Source organism: Channa argus, chromosome 13, assembly GCF_033026475.1.
Source record: "Channa argus isolate prfri chromosome 13, Channa argus male v1.0, whole genome shotgun sequence".
Classification (NCBI taxonomy): Eukaryota; Metazoa; Chordata; class Actinopteri; order Anabantiformes; family Channidae; genus Channa; species Channa argus.
In genome coordinates, this window is record NC_090209.1 from 14,892,507 (window position 1) to 14,918,680 (window position 26,174).

General features: G+C 38.0%; 1 protein-coding gene across 1 annotated transcript; it reads left to right on the forward strand.

Annotated features, from left to right (window-relative positions):
* Positions 1-46: 46 nt before the first annotated feature.
* Positions 47-25,932, forward strand: slc16a4 (solute carrier family 16 member 4). Its single transcript, XM_067525582.1, has 10 exons — positions 47-452; positions 3,400-3,536; positions 9,842-9,974; positions 10,267-10,399; positions 10,617-10,760; positions 10,934-11,095; positions 11,213-11,863; positions 16,515-16,726; positions 20,049-20,142; positions 21,599-25,932. The coding sequence occupies exons 3-10, from the start codon at positions 9,858-9,860 to the stop codon at positions 21,805-21,807; spliced, it is 1,722 nt and encodes a 573-aa protein (XP_067381683.1). The 5' UTR covers positions 47-452; positions 3,400-3,536; positions 9,842-9,857; the 3' UTR covers positions 21,808-25,932.
* The last annotated feature ends 242 nt before the right edge of the window (positions 25,933-26,174 follow it).

The window sequence follows — 26,174 nt, forward strand, 5'->3', positions numbered from 1 at the left end:
TGCAAGTCTCGCCTTCCCTAGATTGCCACTGCAGTGCAGCTTGGGGGCGCACCACCTTCGAGCAGCACCTCAGTGAAGTCTGCGGTGACTCTGATGTTTTGAGCAGAGCTTTTTCCCTGCTCTCTCCCCGTGGCCCCCCAGATGAGGTTCATTGCTACGTCTCAGTCACGTGGCTTTCCTCTGCAAAGGCTTTGCTGTCTGTGACTCCTCTCCACAGCCAGCGGTGATAAGGCTCATATGTGAGATGCAACTCAGAGACTCCGGCTCTTAGAAGCAAAGTTATGGCACGGCCATCCTCGGAGAAAGAGGTCCTACATAATTTTTTCTCTGCCCAAAACGCGCACGCTTGTTTGGGACGCGCAACGCCGGAGCGAGAAAATCCCAACATACGCGTCATATTAAACTAATTGAAGTTGGGGAAGAAGGGCATCGATGACTGAAGGAAAATTCAGGTATGTGCTTCTGAGTCTTTACGAATGTCAGTAAACCAATGCTTTCAAAGATGAATTTGAATGATCAGAATCATTGCATTTAAATGTGTTTATAGTTTCTGGATTGGTACTTTTTACAAAACATTTCCCATTGAAAACAGAAAAGTTGTCCTCTGACCCTATAAAGTTATTTTGGTGTTTAAAACTTCTCACCCACATTTCCTCAGTGCAGGCTTTTGCCTTTTGTCAAAGGGCACCGAGATAACATTTTTAATGATACTGTACTTCTATGTGCTTGAAAGACCTGTTCCTTTCCTCTCACAGTGTTGAGTTGAGTTAGGGGCACAATGCAACAGGCCTGTGAAGTGAAGAAAACTACTGGCTCACAGCTTGCAAGACCTGTTTGTCTCCCCACAAAAACATGGGTTTGAGTATGCCTTCATGGACAAAGCCAAAGCTTTCAGCTATACACCAGGCATTTACTACATAATCTCACAAATCCTTAGAACTTCAAGTTGTGAATTGGGTTATTGGTTGGATGAAATATGCAGGCATATTGTAATTAATGAGAAAGGGAACACAGGATGAGCTTCCAGTTACTAAAATGACTTGAGACCTACATTGTTTTTATTGACTTCAGTAGACATGCAAAATAGTTCAGCTAATAAACATATCTCAAGAGAAAAATCTAGTTCACCCATTAGAGCTTATAGTGTTCTAAAAAACAGAATTGGTAAGATGGGAACACGCCAGAATTCCTCCCATTTGCGAGTATCTTGTTGTTTAGGGTTTAGATTTTTAAATGGAGAGCGCTTTCTGTGACCTGAGTAACGCTTCACAAAACTGTCCTCCTGACATTAAAACTTCACCTCCAATGAGCAACACTAGTTATAAAAATCATTCACAGGTTATATTTGACAACAGCAATGCAACAGAAGGAGATGTATAAATCTACTCAATATTGCTCTGCATTCATGGTGTGAACTTTGTATAATGTATTATTATCCTGTCCACAGATATGATAAAAATGTGTTCTCAAACCTATTAAGACTTTCATGAAATTGAAAATTTAGTTTAATTTTTTGTTACAAGTGAAACCATTTGAGAATTTAAATGATCTGCTCTTTAGCCTGATTCTACACACCTGAACATGCGCGTTGCAGATGGTTTTGTCTGCACAGAAATGTAAGTGAGCGGCCCCCTTTAAAACTATAAGTGATAATTTATGTCAAAATCTGTGGAGTCTGTGAGGCCACAGATTCTTCTGGTGACGGTCTAGAAACATGTTGGTTTGTAACAGTCCCTGTACATACATCCTTAAAAGCATGTGTCCAAACAGGGCAAACATGTTGAGCTGAAAGGGTAAGGATGGGTCGTGTGTCAGGTGTTTGGGGAATTTGACTTAAGTGTGGATGTTTTTCTATTCTCTGCAGATGCAGTAAGAGTTAAAACATTTGCTGTAAAGAGACATTTATATTATTGAAGAGATGTCCACAAAGCTAGGAAGGCTTTTTGTATGGATAATTTTGACTTCTGCCAAATAGTAGTAATAAACTTTTAGATCCTTTGAAGTTTTCGGTGTGCCTGTCTCTGAAGGTTAGCCTAGAGCCAAAAGTGCGTGATTACTGCGACCACCTCTCAGCCACCTACAATGAAAATTGTAATGCAAAACATAAGCTAAATCTTTTCCTTCTTCTGTTGAACTACCTGTCATACTATCACTTCATTGCAACACTAATTCAGGCTGTTCACTGAAGCAATGTTACTGCATCTCAATCAAGTGCAGGACTCAAGTGCATTCCTTAAGACCTGCGTGCTTTTTATGACCAACAATTCATGGCATATGTCACTTTTTAATATATTGCAAAGTAAAACGTAAAAGAAAGTCGCACGTGAACTTCATGTTTGGAAGTTATCATAATCTGTGTTGTAATAATAATAATAATAATAATAATAATAATAATAATAATAATAATAATAATTATTATTATCAGGTTGAGTTTTAGTGACTGCAATGTGATACATTAAATATAATAATAATAATAATAATAATAATAATAATAATAATTATTATTATTATTATCAGGTTGAGTTTTAGTGACTGCAATGTGATACATTAAATATAATAATAATAATAATAATAATAATAATTATTATTATTATTATTATCAGGTTGAGTTTTAGTGACTGCAATGTGATACATTAAAAATAATAATAATAATAATAATAATAATAATAATAATAATAATTATTATTATTATTATTATTATTATTATTATTATTATTATTATTATATTTAATGTATCACATTACAGTCACTAAAACTCAACTCCAAATCAATGACGTTGCTCAGTAACTGCAGCATGTGAAATAAGCAACTGTTGAAGTTGCCTATTTGAAGTTGCTTAATTTTTTTTTTTGCACAAAAATTATTTGCCAAAACAGCAGTGTGGTTAAACATCAGGATCAACAAGTCCCCTCAATTTGATTGCCATGAAAGATAGTTGTGGTCACAAGAGAATATGTGCAGCGAGAATACATTTGTAATAATAATCTATTCTGTTTTTAGTGCTAATCAGTAGTTACCGTCTTAACATGCTAAAAAAAGATAGCTAACAATGCACCTGCAAACCTCAGCATGTTAGCATGGTTAATGCATAGCACTGCATTTACTGCCTAAATGCAGCCTCGCCAAGTTATAGTAAGTACAATTTAAATAGGACCAACCTTAACAGCTCACAGAGGCTCTTTGCTACTTGCTACATTTTGTTTTGAGGGATCCGGCATCTGTACTGGGTTGCCTTATTGCTGTGTTGCTGGGATCTAACTGCAACTGCAGTTCGCGTGCTAATAATATTCTTAATAAAGAATATCTCTCTTCTATATCCAGAGGGTTATTTGGTAAGTGGTACTTGTGCTTTTTATGTTGTTTGCTGTTTCACTCATACCTATTGATTTCTTGTTGCAGGTGTAAAGCTAATCCTGATGCAGACATAGTCCCATGTGCCCTTCAGCCAACCTGAGGATGACACTCAGACAATAAGACTTCTGAGTTTATTCTTCACCTCCAGAGCCTTCAGGCACTCTAACAAAACAGCATAACAGGTAAATCAACGTGCTTAACTACATGTTTTAATTTGCCAGCATTATTTTATATAGGGCATCCGGCGTAAAAACTGTGCCAAAACAACATGCGGACAATGATCCACTGTGGCGACCCTGAACTCACGGGATAAGCCGAAAGGACAAAAAAACAAAACAAAACAATTTTATATATTATATCCTGCTGAAGAAAATACACACTGTTCTGTAGCCGAGAATTGAAATAATTTAATTGCATTTTGCTCATCTTTTGAAAACTTTACAACCTAGGAATAGTGAAGTATTTATTTATGAAATGCTCACAGCCAGTCTCTATCCTTAAAGCAAAAAGGGACCTCGATGAGTTGTAATCACTAATACAGTGAAGCTGAAAACACACTCTAATTTGTACAACAGAACACCTAAAAGAAGCTGTGCTAGAATTGCACTAAAAAAAAAAAACTTTAAAAAAGTATTTAAAATGATAAATGTTTGGATGTGCAAACATTAACATCCAACATTTTTTTGTTTGTTTTCTGTAGTATATTTATTCTTGTAAGATCAAAAAGTTGCTCATAGAAACCCTCAGAAGAAGGCTGATATCTCACCAGTTTTTTTTTTCTTGCTAAACTTTGCTAAACACACTGACCCTGATCTCTGAAACTTAGTGCTGTTAGTTTCCATAACTGTGTGTGTACAGAAAATGACAATCACATTAGAGCAAAGAATGCATTGAACACCGATTATATTCTGACACTGATCACAAAGAGAAGTAGGCTTCAAGTTATCAGTAATCAATACTCTGTGCTGGAGGGAGCACTTGCCTCCTCTCTATACTGGCTGTGACCGTGATTGCATGGACTTAATTGTAAAATTTATAATTTCCCTCTGAAATGACTGAAGCAAACTTTTTTCAGCAGCTTAAGTTAATTAAATCACATGGTTATTTTTCAAAGTTACTGGGTTTTGTAGCATGAATTATTTCCTTGTTGAGGGATAGGAGGCTATATTAGTCTGCTGAATTGTCAGTCAAATGCAGTTAAATTCAGTCAAACATTTCATTGTGGGAAGTGTGGATTTTGTTCCCCTTTTTGTATTGGAATTGCATTGGAGTTTCAAAAATTACAGAAACCATTTACAAATAGAGATGTGGGGAGGAAAAAATGGAATCTGTCAGAATGACTTTTTGGTCAAATATTAATAGCCTACTCTATGTATGTACAATATGTATACTTGTACCATAGTTTTGTTAGGTGAACTAGTATTAATACTGCACCCAATGATATAATGCCAAGTGTGTAAAGAAAAGGAAATTTCAAACTGAAAACTTTTTAAATAGTTTTTAGATATATGACAATAAAGTGGAAATTGCTTTTTGTATTTGCATTAAAGGGCAGGATTTACCCAGGTTGGTCTTTTTTGAATGTCATTCATTTCCCAAACTAGTGGGCAGGATCGGTTTGGCTAAACCAAGCCAATCACAGGAAAACCGTAAACTTTTTTATCAAGCAAGTTGCAGTATTTTGGCTGCAGGTCAAACATGTCTCAATAATGACATATAAGGTTTTAGTAACCCGTTAATTGTGTAAAAGTACTTTATGATTTAAAAGAAAGTAGTGTTTGTTTAACTTTTGGGATTTTTAATTTTTAAACAATTTTGCTTTTTGACTGCTCTTTGAAATGTTTTCCTGACTGTCCATCGTGCTCTCCTTTTCCACTTTTCCAAGTCCTGTCCACAAATTATTGTGTTTTAAAGTGATATTGCTCAGTACGGAACAAAATCTGCCTGATCAGGTGTTCCAGGGTCATGTTTTAATCTTTTGTTATTCAGCAAGTTGAACATTTGCAAACTAACTCACCAGGTAAAATTAAAAATGGTTCATTTACTTCAGTAGTGTCTATGAACACATTAATGAAACATATTTTCAATAGTCATCCACTTTTCTGTCACGTGTCATGATTTTCTTGCTTTTATCATGTGAATATAATAAGTGTTGTTAACAATTGACTGACTGGGTCCATCATTTTGCTGATGGTACAGGTAGGTAAGAGGTGAGATGGTTATGCACACAGGGACAGCCCACATAGTGATTTCACATTATAACACTGATCTACAGGTGGACGTTACCCATTAAAATATGGAGCAATGTGCTAGCACACCATTAAAGTGGAGCACAAATAAACTAGTAGTAGTTATCAAATTGGTTGTTCTAATACTTTTCCTAAGACCTTATAAATATATACATCTCTATAATTGGCAATCACTGTAAGTAGCCACAAATTGTCAGGAACAACATTCACCTAGTAACCTTACTAAAACCTAATATTAGGCTTGATGCTCAATGTAAAAGTTTTTGAGACAATGTCCTGGTGGAAGTGTACTATAACATGGTGTTAATGCCTCACAACAAAGCGCTGATCTCCAGTCCCCCCATCGTTCAAACCCTAGATCCCTGGTGCGTTCACAAACATGCACTCAAGCACACTCTAAGGACAACTTGTGAACAGCACATGTGGGGAAATACTTTCCTCACAATACACTGGCCCAATTCATTCCCTGTTTAATCCACTCACTTTCTAATTTGGTCTACTTATGCATGTCTAAATCTGACTGAGGTGGTGATGCAGGCAACAAAAGACTGGTGATAAACACAGGTTTACCATACTTCGGCATGTGAGGCAAATATTTCACACTGACAGTGTGGTTGACAAGGGCAGGGTTTAATGAATGTTCAATAAGGATTAATATTGTCTGGCATTTCCATTGTTCCATGTTTCTGTTGTTTTCCGTTAATAATAATAATACTGTTTGCATTTCCGTTACAGTTAATCCTGAAAACTGCTACAGATGTTTAACACTTTAATTTCTTGTCATTAAGACTGTGTTGGTATGTATTTGTAATTACACCTGTCCATGGCGAAGTGTTTAGTTTTAAAACGTATCTGCACAACAGGTATTGTTTAAAATTTAATTAATTTATAAGGTGGTCAGCACTGTCACCTTACAGCAAGAAGGTCCTGGTTCCACATTTACTGGTTTGGGATTATTGGAGCCTTTGTTCATCCAAAGGTTTGGGTTTGTTGTCCTTTTATCTTTGCGGGTTTCCTCCCACTCTGAAACAGGATCTATACATTGTCCATGAGACTGACGGTGACTGTAAACAGTTATCCTTCTCTATGGATATTTAAGCAGTCACATTTGTCCATTAAATTTCTAGTTCTATTGTTTCAAGCAGGCCTTTCCTTTTTCTGTGTTATCTGCTGGCAGGGTTCGGACCTTGACATTACATCTTTTGTCAGTAATGGAAAACTCCGATGAGCAACAAGCTAAAGTGACTCTAGCTTGTGTCCTGTGACAGATTGTTTAGGTACATATTACCCAATTCACAATGAGAGCTGGGAAAGGCTACAGGTGTCTGTAACCCAGCACATGAGTCAACATCAACTATAGTTGAATTCATTTACTTCATAACATCCACATTTTTTGCAACTACAGCAAATGTACAAGCAAATGTTACTGTCACAGCAAATGTGACTGGTCAGTGTTTGATCTGATGTACTTGACTTAATGCAACAGCTACAACAGAATAATAGTGGCTATTCTGGTTTTACACAAAGGCAATAGACAAACATTGACTAGGAAGATATTACTATGCACTATTTAATAACAGATGATTTTAGAAACATTTGCAAGAAAAGGAAATAATACTGTTTGCATTTTCCTGGTGTTGTGCATAAATTAGTTATAAAATGTGATTTGATCAACTTTAAAGTCAGCAACATCATGTTTCTAAGCTGATAAATCCCATTTGTAATCTTGAATGTCTTTATAGAACAAATTAAACATACAAAGTGATGGTAGAAAAAGTAATGGCAACAGTGTTTTAATAACTGGTTAAACCACCTTTGGCAATAGTTTCCTGAAACAAGCATTTCCTGTATCTGTTGATTAGACTTGTAAAGCATTCAGGAGTCATTTTGGACCATTCTACCTTAAAAAACAGCTTCAGCCACATTCTTAGGATGTCTGGTGTGATCAGCTCTCTTTAGGTCATTCCACAGCATCTCTATTGGGTTGAGGTCTGGACTGACTGGGCCACAGCACTATGTATGACTTTATGTCTGTGTTCTTCTCAAACAATTTTTTTGTTTCATTAGTCCACAAGACATTTTCCCCGTAGTGCCCCGTAGGAGTGTCAGCTTAAAAGCTGGCATTAGTTCCAACAGCTAAACCTGCATTAAAACAAATTGTCAGTAAATAAATTGATGCCATATATTAAATTGCTGGATCAACACTGGACAAACGTATAATTGGCCTTTTTGTATTATTTCAACACCATAATTGATGTAATTGTGCCAAAGATTTGGTGGCAGTAGATAGTGTGCGTTATATAACAACTAAAACAATGGAAATCGGGAAGAGCAGGGGACACTAATACATGCGAATACAGTGCTGTTGAAATATTTATAAAAACATTTTTCAAATAAAAGCTACTTACAAAAAAACAACAGAAAGCAAATAAATTGGCCACATCATTGTTTTTCTACCAAAAAACCTGTTGACATCAGTGGGTGTGCTCTGCAATCAGCCACAGTGCAATGTACATCCTTCTGTGACCTTCAGCATCAGGGTTTCAGGGTATGTGGTTAACTTTAAAACAGCAGCAATGATTGGGAAACACGGCACATGTATGTAGCTGTGTTTGCTTATTGCCATCAGCACTAGGCATCAAAGTGTCTTGCTCAACATTTGCTGCTGTTTGCCCTCGTTTTTCATCTCTATCCCCAGCATAGGTCCTGCATCCAGCTGTGTGCTCTGTTTCTTGCTGGTTCCTAATAGAGAACCAGAAAACATTTATACATTTATTTCAAGTTATTATTGACTTGTATTTGTCTGGAAGTCGTGTTTATGCTATATTTTCACCTGTTTAAATAGACACAAATATACACAGTCTTGCATGTTTCTTTTTAAAAAGGGTCTTTAAAATTTGCTGATACAGGTTAAAGTCTTGGAAAGAGGATACTTTGACCTCCTCTTCCATATGCCAGTACTAAAATCAAGCTACGTTATCTTTACATGCTCCTAAGTAACCTGGTTACTCATATTATTTTATGAGTACAACAATTATAAGATACCACATAGACATTTTTCTCACTCTTTCTCATCAAAACGATGCTCAGTATCATTGATAACTTATAAATGTTTTTGGGAGTCTGCAGATATATTGCATTCTTTCACTAAAATGCAAATCAGTTTACATCCATTTTTCTCAGCCATCGTTATTTTACTCTGGTTTTTATTAGTGCAGTGCATTAAAAGCAACACATTACAGTTTCACTGCAAACCCATGACAAACATAAACAGAGAAATTGTTGTGTCAGCATAGCATGAAAGGTAAAATCATTCCTTTAACTTTTAAATACTTACAAATTTGTCCCAAAAAACAACAATTTACAACTACAATATGCAACTTTTTGGCAAAAAACAAAACTAAAAACTAGCTGTTGCATAAGTATCCAAGTAGTGAAAATGTGTCATGGCCTGGGCGTCTCAGATACATGCAAGGTATCAAGGTAATTTTTGTGTTCATATGTGACAAACAAACAAGGTGCGATGTTCTTCAAGAACACAAGAACACAAGGTATGGAAGGGCAAGCCTTGCTCAAAAACCTTCAGATGGAAATGTCTCAGCTACCAGTGCTGTCAAAGGAGGTGTCGACAGAACCTCTCCAAGAAAAGATAAGTTAGCTCTATTAAAAAATATTCAAAGGAGGGGGTTTCTACTGTAGATTTTTATCTGAAATGACATATACATAAAATATGTAAATAATGTGTATATATAAATGTATTGTAAACAGTCCCAGTGTTTTTTGGATTCCCAAAATGAATGGTCACAAGTTTAAAAAACACAGAAAATACTGACAGGGAGCTTTGAAATACACATAATTAAGTATTTGGACTTGTTATAGCAGGGAGACACTTAATGTAAACACTGCTGATACATTCGATCTTTGCAGTAACAATAGGAGCACAACAGGTTGTATAGTAACCGAGTTTAGCTGCAGTGTCACTGGCCTATCGCACCGCTCTCTGACTTGACTAGTTAATTAAGCTTTACAACCTTAAAATGCAGATGAGCTATTAGATAATCAGAAGAAAATGTTAACATATCAACTCTCAGAATATTTTTTTAGAATAAATGCTGCACACTTTACCCATATTAGCTCATACTACTTTACCCATAGGCACATTACCCACATAAAGACATGTCAGGCATTTTAAATTATCAGCAGCTTGTGTATCTTTAAATTATCTTTCTTTCTCCTAGTGAAACACAGGCAGCCATGAACCTGTTCAGAAAGGATGCCTTGACCACAAAGAAGGAGAAAGAGAAAGGGATTCAGTATGAGGATCCTCCAGACGGAGGGTGGGGCTGGATGGTGGTGCTGCATTGCTTCCTGGTATATCTTCTAAGTTGTTTGATACCTCTTCTGTCCTGAAAATATAAACGACTATTAAACTTTTGCAGCAAATTAAATGAGTTGAATGAAGGATGATGGATTTCATCATGCTGCTATTTTGCCCAGCAGATAACAGGAAGAAAGTGGACAAGTGGTTGTAAACAGCTCAGTTACTGGAATGAACAATGCTAATCAAGCCAAAAAAACCCTCCTTGAAACCTCATAGACAGTCTCTGCTTACACTAATGTCTTTACTATTGTTTGTGTGTGTGTGTGTGTTTGTGCGGTGCAGGTGAATGTCCTAGTGATGGGAACATTGAAGAGCTTTGGGATCTTCTTCATTGCCTTCCAAGATGAGTTTGGAGGATCAGCAGAAAGCATCAGCTGGATCGGTTCCATCATGTCAAGTCTGCGCCTGTCTGGAGGTTCGAACTGTAAAAAGCCAACTCTTGTCTGTCATTTAATGATCAGTTTGTCTTACATAATTGTTTCCTTTTTCCTTCAAATCACCATTTAAAGCTTAAAAAACACAGCAATCTATTTAGACCCTTTTTTCTTAGATACTGCACAACATATAGAAAATTAGTAATTTTAGTAAGTGTGTGTGTCTGGTGTGTGTTTTATTTATTTTGTCTTCTGTAGCACCCATTGCCTCTGTGGCCTGTGCCAAGCTAGGACCCAGGGTGACTTCCATAGGTGGAGCGGTGCTGGTTAGCGGAGGCTTCCTACTAAGTATTTTTGCCAGTAGTGTGGTGTTCCTCTACATTAGCATGGGAGTGATTGTTGGTGAGTAGAAAGATGTGATAAGCCAAATGATGACCCTAATGAGTGTCTACCTTGCAGTTTTTCTGGTGATCTTGAAAACACAACACAAAACCAAGGTCATTTTCTGTTTTGAAATCACTGGTTGCGAATGACTTTGAGTGTTTGATAATGATGGCTTTCCTTTCTCTTTTCAGGAATAGGTTTTGCACTACTATACCAATCCTTCTCAGTGATCACAGCCCTGTATTTCAGAAAGAGGTTAGCAACAGCGTATGCAATTGGACGTTCTGGGATGGGTTTGACTTTTGCCCTTGCTCCATTCACTCAGCTGCTCCTGGACCAATATGCTTGGCAAGGTATATAGGCAGGGAATTTGTTTTAATGAGAAAGACAGTGCCATTTGATTGTTTTGAAGTATGCTTTCAGGTGTCTCCCCTACATTTGGGGTCCTGAGCTGTCATTGTCTTTTACAGGGGCGATATTGATTCTTGGTGGTCTCATGCTGAATCTGGTGGCCTCTGGGATGCTTCTGCGACCCATCAATGTGAAGCCTCCTATGTCAAACCCTACCTCTTCTCCCATCCAAAAGAGCCCTGCTGTTTCTCTGAAAAGCTCCTCAGAAAAGGAATACACTAAGACCTGCATGAATGGATCCTCTCATTTATCCAATGGAATCTCCAATTCATCCTCATTCCCATCTACACCTCCCGTTCACAGGGACTCTGAGAACCTGGGAGAGCAATCAACTCAGGGACCCCAGGACCAGTCAGTGAACCCTGAACTGACTCGGCTGGTCGTTAATAGTGTGAAGGACCATGAGCCTAACCATGACTTTGGTAAATGTAAAACTCCAGATCCAGACTGCTCTGCAGAGTCGAATGGCAGCATGAATGGGTCCACAATCATTGGATTTTCCTCACATGCCAGCACACCAAGTGAGGCGACCGTCAAAAGAACCAAAGTTCTGGATTTCTCTCTGCTTAAGGACCCATTCTTCTGCATCTACACTTGGTCTTTGGTCTTCAGCCAGCTGGCCTATTTTATCCCCTATTTCCACCTGTCTGCCCGTGCCAGAACCCTGGGCATTGATGCCATGGATGCGTCCTTTATCATCTCTGTGGCAGGTGAGGGACATTATTATTATATCATTATTATTGTTTTCATGTTTCACTCTAAAGAAATAGTTGACATTTTGGAAATGTACGCTTATTTAGATACATTTAAATCACTTAAAAATTGTATTATAAACATCCAACACCTAAAACCCCCCCATCTGGATGCCATCTCAATAATTTGGTGGGTGTCAAAACCAGACATACTTGTCACATGATTTTATACCCTGTTTGCTGCAGTGTTGTAGTATAGTCAATTTAGATTAGATGGTCATGCATTTGGCTGTCTAAAATTTGGATAAAACAAAAAAAATAAGCCTTATGCTTTTGCTTGTTTACAGTTTGTGAGTGTGTTTGTGTGTTTTATGCTCGGTTTTATCCTTATGCTGCTAATTGCCTTGAAGTGTGATATCTAGCAGTACTGTATACAGGAGGTCCAAGGTTTCTCTAAGAATCATTTTAAGGATCAACACAAGAACACAAATGTCCTTCTTCAACTTCTAGGCATTAATTATTTGTGAGCTACTCAGACTCTGCAGTCTTATGTAATGAATGTGCTTACATAAAAGCTGAACTTTTGTACCCTGGCCAGGGTGGATGGGTTCAGTAGTATACCATTGATGAGGCCACCCCAAATGGGCAGAAACATCACAACATCTGCATTAAGAGTGCTTGGTCAGGCTTTATGAATAATTGAAATGCTTCAGATGAGGTTGTGCATTTATGAGTTGCATGCTCAGGTTTTCTTGTCTTTCCCTTAGTAAGTTGCCAGCAGAGGAAAAAAAAAAGTTTAATGAGAGGTGTCCTTTAGATAGTTTATTATAGAGACTATCAATTTAAAATTCCTATTGCTGAAGTTTTAGACATTTGTTACACTTTCACATCTCTTCAATATGAAATGTCAATGTTTAAATTATCCATCAATGCTCTGTCCTTGCAACTTATGGTACGTCCTGTAGACTGCTTGGAAATGTACTGTGTTATCTTTGTCAGCATTAGTGCAACAGCAGGTGGACACTGCTGGAGAAAACAGGGATAAATAAAGAAAGAGGGCTAAAGAAAACACTGTGTCCTGTATGAGGAGCTTGGATGAAAAGGTTGAGGAATAAATTTAAACTAAGATTGGGTTTAAATAACTCTCCTGTATAACATTACACAAGACACATGTACACTAATATTAACTAGCAAATATGTTGAAAGGGGTCTTAAACCAATCTCTATGGGATTAATGCATCCGTAACAAAAACAAAGGGACATAGATATCTGAATCTTCTTTGGATTTTTCATGTGGTTTTACAAAGATGGGGTTTGCGCCAACAAGCAGCAAGCCTGATTCCTTTAACTCTGACACATTTGTCCTGTCACATTTTCTGCTTTGGATTTTTCATGTGGTTTTACAAAGATGGGGTTTGCGCCAACAAGCAGCAAGCCTGATTCCTTTAACTCTGACACATTTGTCCTGTCACATTTTCTGCTCATGTGCACTGTAATGAGAGAAAGAGAACTAGGGAGATGGGGTGCCACACACCACAAAGCCACCATCCCAGTGTTCTGCAGTCTCTCTTTTCCCTACCCAGCACTTTTCATAGAGGCCCATTGACTCAGCTGAGCAAGGGAGGCCACTACCGTCCGGGTCAGTCTGTTCGTCAACCCTCAGCCACCAACACTGGAGCTAACTGTAGTCGCTAAGCAACAGCTAACTGAGTAAAGTTTCTGGCGTGGTGACAAGTGGGGCTCCCAATTTTGTTCAAGACCAATTCTAAAGTGGCTGATACTTTGCAGAGAAGCACTGAAGCAGCAAAATATACAAAAGAGGAGGCAAGACAAGCCAGCAGCAACCTGGGAAAACCAACATGCCTTTTATAACCCTTGCTTTAATCTAATGACAAAATGTGCCTCTTAGATGAAAAGGGAATGGCATTTCTATACGCCCCGCAGCCCCACAGTCTATTAATGTCGAGATGCATTCACATACCTTCTGTACATGTTAGCACTACAGAGAGAAATGAACCAAACTAAAAATGTTCCAGGCTGACTTGGCTGAAGGTGCTACTTGGAGAGGCCAAATGTAAACTGCATTGTGCTGAGTTTGAACATGAACAGCTGCATGCCTCCACCAACCTGCTGAGGATAAAACACACAAACAAACTCAAAACTTTGAATGCATGCAAGCAGGGGACACCACGGGACATTGTCTTGGGTCATTAGAGGAGGACACATAAACACAGCACAGCTGCCTCATGTCATCTCTCTATCCCTAAAGGAGAGAGACAGTCTATGTTCCGTTAGGTAAAGAAAGCAGAGATGTTCACAGACAGGGTGTTTCATTATTTATTTAACTGGACTTGTTAAATAATGAAGATGTAGCTGATCATCATAAATTGGTATCCACATGTTGATTTTTTTTTTTTTTTTTTTGATGTGAGTAACCTTTATTGCCATGTGCTATAATTATACTTCTGCTGAAAATGCTGCATAGTTAATGATAAATCATTGTAAGCAGAATTTCCATCTGTATTGGGTTGAGGTCATGCATAAATAGCTGCAGCCTATGCAGTTGTGGTGCAGAGCCTGAGCAAAGGATTGGAAACTATGCATCTGCATAGAACCAGTTTGTTTCATTGATCAATAGCTCAGGGCTGCCTGCTTGTAGCTATTCCTGCAATAGTCAATACACTGCAGTGTCCGCATCGCATTCCATTTGACCTCAGCAGGGAGCACTTCATTTCTGCTCTGTCATCACACCCGAGTGGAGCAAACAATCAGTCAGATGGGATGGAGAGCATAATGTGTGCAGTTGGGTGTTGCTCCTGTAGTACAGATGTTGATGTTGTCTCTATTTGTGATGACACTGTCTCATACAACAGAAACAACAGAGACTTCACATTTGACACACAAGCAACCCTGTGTCGCATGTCTGTAAAATTCTTGATTCTTTATTAGTGTCTGTAGAATGCTGTTTCCCTCAGATTCTTTTTCTTCCCCAATTTTCTCTTCCTGTCTGGGCTGTCTTGTGTTGGGGGTCTTTGACGCTTTTGGGAGTGCAGCTTATTTGTATTGGCTCCTCCTTCAGCTATACACCAATCAGGCATAACATTATGACCACCTGTACAATTTAATGCAATCCAATACAGTGCCTCGGCCATTAATTCTACTTTTACAAGGTTATAATTTCTTAGTTTTTACGTTGAAATAGTCAGAAAGTTGATAATTCTACTCTGTGTTCATTATTGAGTTTAAAGTGTGTGTCCATTTAAAGAAGAGGTGGATCTAATGTTTCTACCACCTCATTCATTTGAAATAGTGTCCAGCACATTAGAACCACTTCTTCCTCTAATGCACTCCAGTCTGACTCCACTACCCACTTTGACCTCAAAAATAAACAGTAGAATTATCACCTCGGTGTATAAGCTGGTGAACTTTAGCCATTTCGTTCTGTCTTTGTGAGCATATGATTGGTGGATTGTGTTAAGTTTTACCTTATTTTACACACATTCATGCACCTACTACAGCTCTGATTGTACTAACATAGTTTAGAGCTTTCTTATCGAATTCATGTTAAGTTAAATATACATTTTATTTTTACAGTCATGTGTAAACCTGTCCTATTTGTTCTTTCTTTGAGCCAGGTTATGACAGTCTCACACACACACACAAACACACACACACTCACAGATGTGCACTCATACTGGCAATTTTTCTAATTAAAAAAATAATTGCATTATATTAAAGGAACAAGATATGATACATTTACAGATCCCCACACAGATTACTTCAGATGCATTTACTGTATGCTACTTTACATTTAGCATTGCTGTGCCTGATTTTGGTCTCTTTCTTAAACTGAGCCTCTGGCCTCTGTGGTCTAATGTAGCAGTGTTTGTACTGAAGTCCCAAAGAACAATTTCTTTTTCTGTTTTTATGATAAGAATGTTTAGGGAACATATTTTTTTTTCCTGTTAGTACAAATCCTTTTTGGTATTTTCTTTACCTCTAGTTGCATGCAGATATGTCTGGTTGTATTGATCTGGGTTTTTAGATACTTGTTTGGATTTTTACCACAGTACTAATCCCTCCAGTGTGGTACCCGCAGTGTTCTCTGTGGGAATATATGTAATTACTTTAATACTTGCTATGTGGCAGAAATGCTAGTAATGGGCATCCTGAATTCTGGGAAAATAAAACCAAAACTGTGGGTCTGTTACGTGTTAAATGTGGTGCTTCTACAAGATATTCTAAGCAAAAGATGAAGACAGCAGTGATGCTCTTTCCTTCTTTCCATCAAAAACTCATTTCCAAATAGCAGCTTCCTCTTACTACTATATTTTATTGTGCATTCTCCAGTATACCATTATTTTCTAAGGAAACCATTAGCAATATATTGTTTTCACTATAGCACATTTAATACAAAATTAGAAAATAAAAATCAATTATCTTGATTTATTTATTTATTTTTATTCATATTTTTCAGTCACTAAAATGTGCATATGTAATCCTTGTACTTGGGCTTTACCTATTACACTCTTACCTTCAGGAACCACCATTACAGATTCTTTGACAGAATAATTTGTAATTTAAGCATTCAGTGCTTTGTTAGTTTTAACACTCATATTTCACTTTGTCCCACCCATCCATCCGCCTCATCTGTGTGCCTCTGTTGCAGGTATCACAGAGACCATCGCCCAGCTGGCCTCGGGCTGGGTGACAGACAGGAATCTGTTCCATAAATATCACTACCACAAGGCCTACCTGATCCTCTGTGGCTTGGTCAACCTGCTCTCACCACTGGCAACCTCCTACATCCTGCTGATGGTGTACGCTGTCTTTTTTGCCATCTTCTGTGGTGGCTACATGGCCCTGCTGCTGCCTGTTCTAGTAAGGAGACCACCCCATTTTAACACGCCTATGAAAAATAAATGTCTTATGAAGTTCATCAAGAGTGTATATTTTTCTGTAATGTCATGGTTCCATAGTTTTGCATAATTTCCTAGAAAATAACTAATTAAAGTACAAGGTTCAGTTGGTATGTCCAAATAGTTAATTCTAATTATTGTAATTGAACAGGGAAGTGAGTAATTCATCATAATGAAGAATGAAGTTTCCTCTAAGATTAATAGTCATCGAGCCATGAACAAAGTAAGCAACTCTGTACAGCTGTAGCAAACAGTGTTTCAAGCAGGCTCCAGCCAGGGTACATCCAGGACAGGTCTAATAAAACTCAAATAATAGAGAACTATTTATTGACCCTACTGTATAATGAGTGCCAAATTACATAAACCTGTCCTGGAAAACTGCACGTAAATTATTAGGAAATTACAGATCCTAACTTTCAATGACAAATTCAACTTTCAACTGAGCATTGGGCATAAAATAATTTTGCAGTAACTCTCAGGTTACATGTTACAATATTTGTATTTCCCTCAAATGTGCAATTTACTGTCTCGGTATCATTTGACTGTTCAAACAATCCCACAAGCATCAGTCATACTATATTATCATTCTGTAGTTCATTTACCATACAAGAACCTACAGTTTGTTTATCTGTGTATGGGGACTTTTGTACCATGTAAAGGTTCATTACATCACTGTGTCACACACAGAGAGGAAAAGTATCTTTGAAGCAGAGAATTGGAGAAGTTTCTCAACTGCCGTTTTGGGTGGAACATATTAGCTCAGCTTTTATCCAGTATCTTTAGGTCATATCATACCTGAAAACAAAAACCTGAGGTCATGTAGTATATAGTGTAATTTCACTTGAAGATGGTGCAGTGCCTCTGGGCCTAAATGATAAGTGAAATCATTTTTTATTTCCCTAAATGTCAACGGGAGAGGCAGTGAGACCTGTTTCTTCCCTCCAGAAAAAAACCTGAATTCATGTCTGCCTGCTGATGCAAATCAATTCCTAACAGTGACAGGACAGTACAAAACCACACTGTCTTCTCATCTAGTTTAAATTTGCAAACCGGCCTGTTGTGTTTAACAGCACCTTGCCATTCAAATAAATGACAAGCACTACGTTTTTTCACACATTGCAATTTTCTGTCAATCTAGCATTATGCATGTTTTCTGTAAAACATTTTTACATCAGTAATGGTTGAAAGGCAGTGAAATACACCTGTTTCAATTACAAGTTTATAAAGACACACAAACCATTTTTCAGTGTTCAGCTGTAGTGTGCCAACAGAGTATTTATATACTTGTATTATTTGTGGCATTCCTCTGTCATTAGAAGATAGAACCAGTAACAATGTCACATGTTGAGTAAGCAACACGTTTTCTTGGCCTGAGCAAACCTTGAAGTTTGTAGAACTCATGTAGACTGTTTATACCCACACTCGGGGGCCTGAGAAATTTTCCAGTGCTTTGACACAGCAATGCAGAGAGCAGAAACTAGGAAGCGTGCGCCATGCATGGACTGTGTAGAAGGAAGGCCCACGTCCACTGGGGACTTTGAGTGAATGAAGTAGGGGCCCATAGAGTTGGCCGGCTCTTAGTCATAACCCATGACATCCTGTAGCTATGGCTGACTTTGCGCCAGCATCGCTGCTTGAGGGGAATGCTGGAGTCTAAGCAGCTTGGGTGGGTGCATATGAACCAGGTGACAGAGGCAGCTCGTCCTCTAATTCCCAGTTGGACTTAATAATGCTCCGTGGGTGCCTCAGGACCCGCTGTTGGGCTGCTCATAGCTGCCAGCTCGGCTTGGCCTTCTATTGACTCAGCTTTTCTGTTAACCTTCACTTCTGCTAGGAGGATTGGTGAACATGGTGCGCTGTCAGTTGTGCCAGGGATGCTACATAGCCAATTTTGTCTGTCTGACCAATCAACTGCAGGTGCAAAGAGAGTCAGAGAGAGAGTCTTGTATCATAGATGGAAAGTAGACAGCCCCTGTAAGTGCTGTACTGGGGCTCTGGGCGTGGGATGCATTGTCTCCTCACGTCTTAAAGTGTTCTGATTGCACTGATTGAACACCTGCACAGATGCTTTATAAGATTACCTGAGAGGTGTGACTGGACAACCAGGTGTGTCTCAAAGAAGTATCCATATGTCCTGACCTCAAGAGGCCATTTCCCTGTACATATCATATATGTAATGGAATCGAAAGATGGTCACTTAGCTCATGCCCCTTTCAGACATGCACTGGCATTCAGACATTTTCTAGACTTTATTTGGGGTGGGTGTGTGTGAACAGAAAGGCCCAAGTCTGTTGCCCCTGATATTACTTGGATTTTACCCAGCCAGCTCACTAGTGCAAAGTCTGGATTATCTCTAACCGAGTTCATTTGTGAATAGAGGAGGAAATGCTCTGGAGAATTCACCATGAGTGAGTGGACAGGTTGATGACGTCCATTTCCTGTGGCTGCCACGATACCGGGCAAATACAAACACCCAAAGGTTAATAACTCCTTCATACATACGAACACAACAATGTTGAACTGGAAGGACAACGAAATTCGTGAACCTCTGTCCATAAGGTCAAACCTTGAAATAGTCAAACAAATTCAAGGAACAGCACAAGATTCTGCGGTTTACCAGATATTTGAGCAAAATACTTCTGCTGCTTTGTTTTTGCGTCATGTTCAGCCCCATGCTCAAAGTGCCCACGCACCACCACTTGCCCAAATACACGGAGTATTTCTTCGCAAGTGAGAACGCATCTCCCTCTAGACAATGTCAGGACCTGATCCTCCTGACATTCTCTTGAGTTCATGTCTGAATCTGGCTTCAGAGAACCAAGATTACAAAGTAACTGGTAAATGTTTTCTTTGAAACTTTAGCTCAAATAGGATCCAAAGTTTCAGCCATAAAGCATTTAAGCCAATACAAACCATTTTTAAATGTTAATTGAGATTAATTAGACTGGGTTTTTAAATATTGTGTGTTTGCACATTTAAGACAAACAGGTACTTAACATCTAATACTTACAATACTAAACTTACAATTTATTATACTTACCTACTATTTTAAGATTTTTAAGGTGTTAGTCATACATCCTATATGGGCAGGTACTGGTTTAATTTGATTCATGATGGTAGCCATTGCAAATTTAAACTGACCCATAAAGCTATTAAATTAGAATTGTGTGCTCTGGGAAGCATTTGTTTCAATATGGTATTAATGTGACCTATATTTGATTAATAAAGGGCTGAAATATTGTTATCTGTAAATTTGAAAAATTGCATATTGTTGTCCTCTGCAGGTAGATCTTGTGGGGTCTGAGAAACTCAACAACTCCATGGGCTTCTCAATGTTCTTTGTAGGCCTGGGTTGCCTCACAGGGCCTCCTTTAGCAGGTAAGTGAATCACGTCTTGGAATGTGTCTTCAAGAGTCACCTACACGCTAACACACGTTTGCACATGCACGCAATCACATACATATACGCTGCCTACATACAGGATCATAGCAGTCAGATTTTAAGTAATTTATTACACAGAGGGCAAGGGGTAGTTTGAACACATGTCTCTTTGTGTTCTTAAGTGTGTGTGCAGAATGGGTTAGCAAAAAGGTTGATAAGCCTCTCGTATGAATATATATGTTTGGGTGGGGGTTGCAGCACATATTTTCATGAGGCCCTGAATACTTTGTAGTGCCTTCAAGTGTGTGTATGCCTGTCTGTGTGAATGCAGTCACTATGGAGTGTGAAAACTGAAACGCACAGGCAAAACATACAGTATACTATACAGTATTTAACTCAGCCATCAGTGCAGAGTGGGGTTGTCTAGGAAAAAAATACAGATTGGTGTTACTAGGTCTAATTTCATCCTGTCAAGACAAGTCAGGTCAAATCATATGTTGTCTAAATGATAGCAGATTGCTTTTGTTAGTCTTTTGTTAGAATGCTACTGTTAATTATTTTTGTTACAGTGTCTTGGTTTACATCACATTGTTGTAGATTCCCTTTTACCTAAAAAATACCAGCAACATTATCTGCTTAATCTGTGTACTAACATTTTTTTTTTAATTGATGAACACCTAAACTAGCACAGAACTTGAGTATTATATATCGTGACTCTTATTCTGTGAATATGTGAGATACTTCCAAGAAAAACGGGTCTCCTTACCCTCAATGGAAACATTTGGCCTCGGTTAAAGTGTGTGTGGGGTGGGTGGGGGGGGTTCCATTGGACCTATAGAAAAGATCCCCACCCACTGTGTTAGGCAATCGCCTCAGAAGAGCTTATAGATTTTGGAGTTGACACATGACTAATGGCCCCCTTTAGGGCGGTACAGAAATAGCATGTGGCTCTGTTTACTGTCCCTGTGGCTCACATTTAAAAAAAAAAAAACGTGTTAGGCAAACTTTGGTTCCTCGTTAAGGCCACAGGTCATCGTAACATCCCTGTTGTCCAGTTCCTTCCCTCGGGATAACCAGCTGTCTATTAACTGTCTCAGCAGCAGTGCTAGTGTGTTATACCTCTTTTTCATCTGCTCTGCGGATGGAAAGCTCCCAGTTTGAAATAACATGTGAACGTGGAACAAGTAAAAAAGAAAATATTAACACAGGAGACTATGGAAAGAGTCACCTATATTTGCATATAGATGCATGATAAACAGTAGTTAGTAAGCTGGAACCGAATTGGCCTAATTTACTGATGATTTATGAGCTATTTAAACTGCATTGGTAAATTGTTATGGTATTTGTCTGGTGAACATACTGATATAAATGTTCACAGTGCAGTGATTATTATCTATTCATATCTAATAAGGCATCAAATCTGCATTAATCGTGTGTTGCTGATGTTTTACAGGATTCCTATATGACTACACTCAGACATACGACTGTTCGTTCTACCTAGCTGGACTCTGCTATCTGCTCTCCTCTCTCTCTCTGTTCATGGAGCCACTGGCCCAGCGCTGGAAGGCCAGGAAGAACCTGGCTCAAGCCACAAGAGCCGAACGCAGCTGTAAGACCAATGGCTGCTTCACCTCTGATCGACTGCAGAATGGTGCCGTTTAGAAAAGGCCTTCCATTTGAACCAGCATGCTCATGACTTGTTATGGGCCACAAAACCGAACTGCATCTTAAAGTTGGGACCTAAGTGACCTGAATATCTGAAAGAGCAGCGCATTGCCAAGCAGAAGGACAATTATGACCACAATAATATAATTTCTAAGACTACGGTAGTCGAGTCAGTACATTTGTGATCAGATTAACTTGAACTTCCAAGAAGCCAAAATTGTTTTCTGCAAAATATGTTCTACTATTCTTGTTCTTACAAGAGGTACGTGTATCAAAACGGAAGACAACCCCTTACATACCCCATCTGATAAATTTTATTATTAGCAGCTTTGGAACCATAACTAAGAAGAAGCATATCTAATTCTATTCGCCAATGCAATAACAAATCTGCACTCAAATCAATTCAAAGTAAAATTTCATTGCTTGTAATTATGCAGTTGAGCCTGAAACCTTGTCTTTCTATGAGGCCATGAACGAAAGCACACATCAATGACGTTAGGATTTCTTGGGAAGCCTTTATCTGTGTCTGTGCTCATTAATATGCACTTTGGGCCAAGTTGTAATTTTGCTTCATTTCCGTTGACATTTAACTGCCAGATATCAGGCAACCACCTTAGTGCAAACTGTGTCTGTGGCCCAGTGCGTTCTACAAAGCCAAAAAGCAATCATTTCTCCAGTAGTTTAAAAGAAAAAAATGTCTGCCCCTACCAGAAATGTATGGCTTGTAACTGGGGTGACTGTGGCGCAGGAGATAGAGCGCTCATCCATCACTCTGAGTTGTTGGTTCGATCCACGGCTCACATGTAAGTGTTGAAGTGTTGAGCAAGACACTGAACCCCAACTTAGTTGCTCCCGGTGAGTGTTGGCCAGCTTCAAAACAGCTCCCCCACTGGTGTGTGTGTACGAGTGCTTGTGAGTGTGAATGGGTAAACGAGAAGCAGTGCTTTAAGTACCAACAGCACTATATAAGTGCAGATCATTTACCAATGCAAATTCATGTCATATTCACACATTTATACATCACATTTATGATGTAAGTACTTCAGCTTTCTTTCACACATACAGTACACAATTACCTCTAGTGTTTCACTAACCACTAAGTGCTTTTGGTGTTTAATATAACTGATATTTCCAATTTCAATTTTAACTCTGTAAATCGCAATTCTTTCCTTACAGGGAACAAACTAGAAAATAAAACTTTAAATGCATTCAGCCATTACACTTCTGCCATGTTGTATGGCTAAGAGACAGTGGCACTGAAGAAAAGACAGGAGGCAGAGCTGGAGGTAGCAGAGCTTAAGATGTTGAGGTTGTCTTTGGAAGTGAGGAGGATGCATAGGATCGGGAAAGAGGACATCAGAGGGACAGCTCAAACCAGAGCTGTTCCTCATGGACACAAACTAACTTCAGGACATGAAGTTAGTTTGTGTGAGAGAAGAGATGGTGTTAGATGGAGGCACATGATTCGCTGTGGCAACCCCTGAAAGAGAACATCCGAAAAGAAAAGAAAAAGAAGCATTTACACTTCAGCTTCTTTCCATGATTCATCTACAACTTACATTTTATCTCCTTTTTCACACTTTTCATCAGAAATCTCAACCCCCTAAAAAATACTCCACCTACAAACTGCCTTTCTTCCTTTGGTGTCAAGACTGAAAGAGACATTATCTTTCACTTGGCAGCCCTACAGAAGAAAAAAATAGTTACAACCAGCTGATCACATGTAAGCTTTGAAAATGCGCAGACGAATGCTGAGATTCTCCTTTAAATAGCAGCTCATTTGCACACACCCATTTTAACAGTAGCAATTATACCAGCTTCATTGAGGTCCAAGTGTTCTGATGTGTGAATGTGTCTTAAGTATCATTTTATAGACTTTGTCTGTAAATCTCTGAACAGCTGTGTAACAAAGATGTTTTATGTTGCCCACCCTTTACAGTGCCTCCAGACAGCCAATTAATGGAAATGCAACTTATAATTTTATTGCATTTATTTTTGGGGATTCTGTTAATTGCTGAATCATTTTTATATAGAACTTTGTTTTCAGTGATTTGTTTTTCACAACTGTTTGCCTTTCTAGGTACTGTACTGTCTCTTTACTAACTTATCTGTGGTGTCAGCCAAAGACACATTAGAAACCTACCTATAACTTGGATCCATTGATGGACTTGTGTTTTGTTGCGCCGCCCTCTTGTGGAAGAGGAAGGCTTCTACTCAAGGAATGTCATCTCAATTAGTACCGAATTATTTCCCCTCAACTCATTTTCACAATACTGAGCAAGGTTCTTTGTATTGTTTCAGCACCTACAGTCATGCATAAAAGTTCTTTTGGCTCACAGTTGCATTCACCACCAATATGCTTTTGTGACTGTGTCCCACAGAATATTTTCTACTGTAAAACCTTTTATATAAAGTGCTGCTTTAAACATGAATTTGGATTGGGCCTATCTTACTTGTATGTTACCTGGAAAATGTAATTTTAAAGCAATATGTTGACATATTTTAATGTCTGTTGGACTGTTAAAAAAATGAGTTCTGTCTGATAGCATTAAGATCTCATTTCTTTGCTTTGTTTGTTTTTGCTGACAACACATATAGGGGAAACATTGTTTAGTCACTATTCTGGCTCCTAGTTTCAACTGTTTGAGCTTAACCGATCATAGATATCCTGTTTCAATCCCCTAGATTTTTTAAAGCCTTTTAGTGTGCACTCAGCTGTATTAAACTGTATTGGCTGTTCTTGTGTGATTCAAAGTAATATACACACTGATACCAGGCAAACTTATCTCCTTGCAAAAAACACAAGTTGCAACAGATTTTACATATTTTATTGACACATCATTTAGACACAGAAATGTGAATAAACAAAATATCTTAGTAAATATTTGATTCTCATTAGGGGTTAAAATTACACTTAGCAAAGGTTTGATGCACTTATTGCTATAAAATTCAAACTTAAGGATTAAACAGTTTTTCCATTACAAATTGTAAATCAAGGAAAACTTAGGTTCAGGTTACTTACAGTAGAGGACACCTGATGGCCAATAATTGTCAGTGGTCTGGAAAAAGGCGATGCACTACCTGCTTTCCAGTGGAGTTCTGTATTGGACACATGCAAACATGTTTTAATGTTAACAGCAGTTTACGGTGTTCAATGGTCACTTATTCTGTGAATATGAACTCTGAAAAATGTTTTGCATGTTTCATACTGAGAAATCTGAGTGATGATAACTGAAAATAACCAAAGTGTAAACATAAATCAAGGGTGACATTTAAATTGGCACATTTTATGATTTTTATATTTAGATGTCTTTCTAATAAATCAGTTGATCTTTCTCACAGTAATGCATGTGAAAATATAGCATAAGTTGGGAACTGAGGTTATACTGTAATACTGTAAACCAGTTTACACTATTTTACAAACGTGTACAGCTGAAATGTTTTCTTAAATTGGAAAATCTGATTTTGAAACAAACTCTCCAAAACACCGTCCAGTGCACCGTTTAGTTGCTCTATTAGCATTTGATCAGCAGTGGTGTAAAGCCATTAAGTACATTTACTTTGCTACAAATCTTTCCATATAACTATAACATTACACTTCTACTCCACTATGACCAATAGATTATTTCATTTTGATGATAATACTTAATTTTTACTTATAATTATAGAATTTTCTAAATATTTAGTTGTATGCCTCTCATTTATAAATTCCTATCAAATAAATGAACCGCAGCTTGAGTATACTGGGAGCAGGATAAAGCATCAGTATGGGGAGGTGTGGACTGCCAGAGTAAAACATTATAGTACACAGATTGAACAGGTATTTCACAGACTATATTTCGATTGCTAACTGGCAGCATGTGATGCCTTTATACTGTCCTGGACTTATACTATACTGTCCTGCCCCTTATAAATCTCACATTATTCTTCTCCATTTCATTAACTGAAGGTTTGTGTCTTTGGCCTGTAGCCTCAAAATGTTCCAAACCAGAAGCCAATTTCAAAGTTATTAAAAGTATAGTACATTTCGCTAACAAGTCACTGATAACACTTCAGGTTTTAATGATAATCTAATAATAGTTTCTTTTAAGCATAATTATAATCTGTATCTTATTCATGAATAAACCATCTTCTTTTATGATTCAGTTATAAAACTGCTTGCTTTATAACTGAATTTACATCTGATTTAACAGTCTTCTGATACATTATTCTTGTCTGTAGTCTATTTTCCCCATCACGGACATAAATTATCAAAATGAATTGTATATATTTTAGTAAGGTTGCAAAAATTAAATGTTCAGTACTGTTGTGTATGTCAGTAGTCACAGCAGCGACTTTACTGTTAAAAACTCAAAATTTTTATC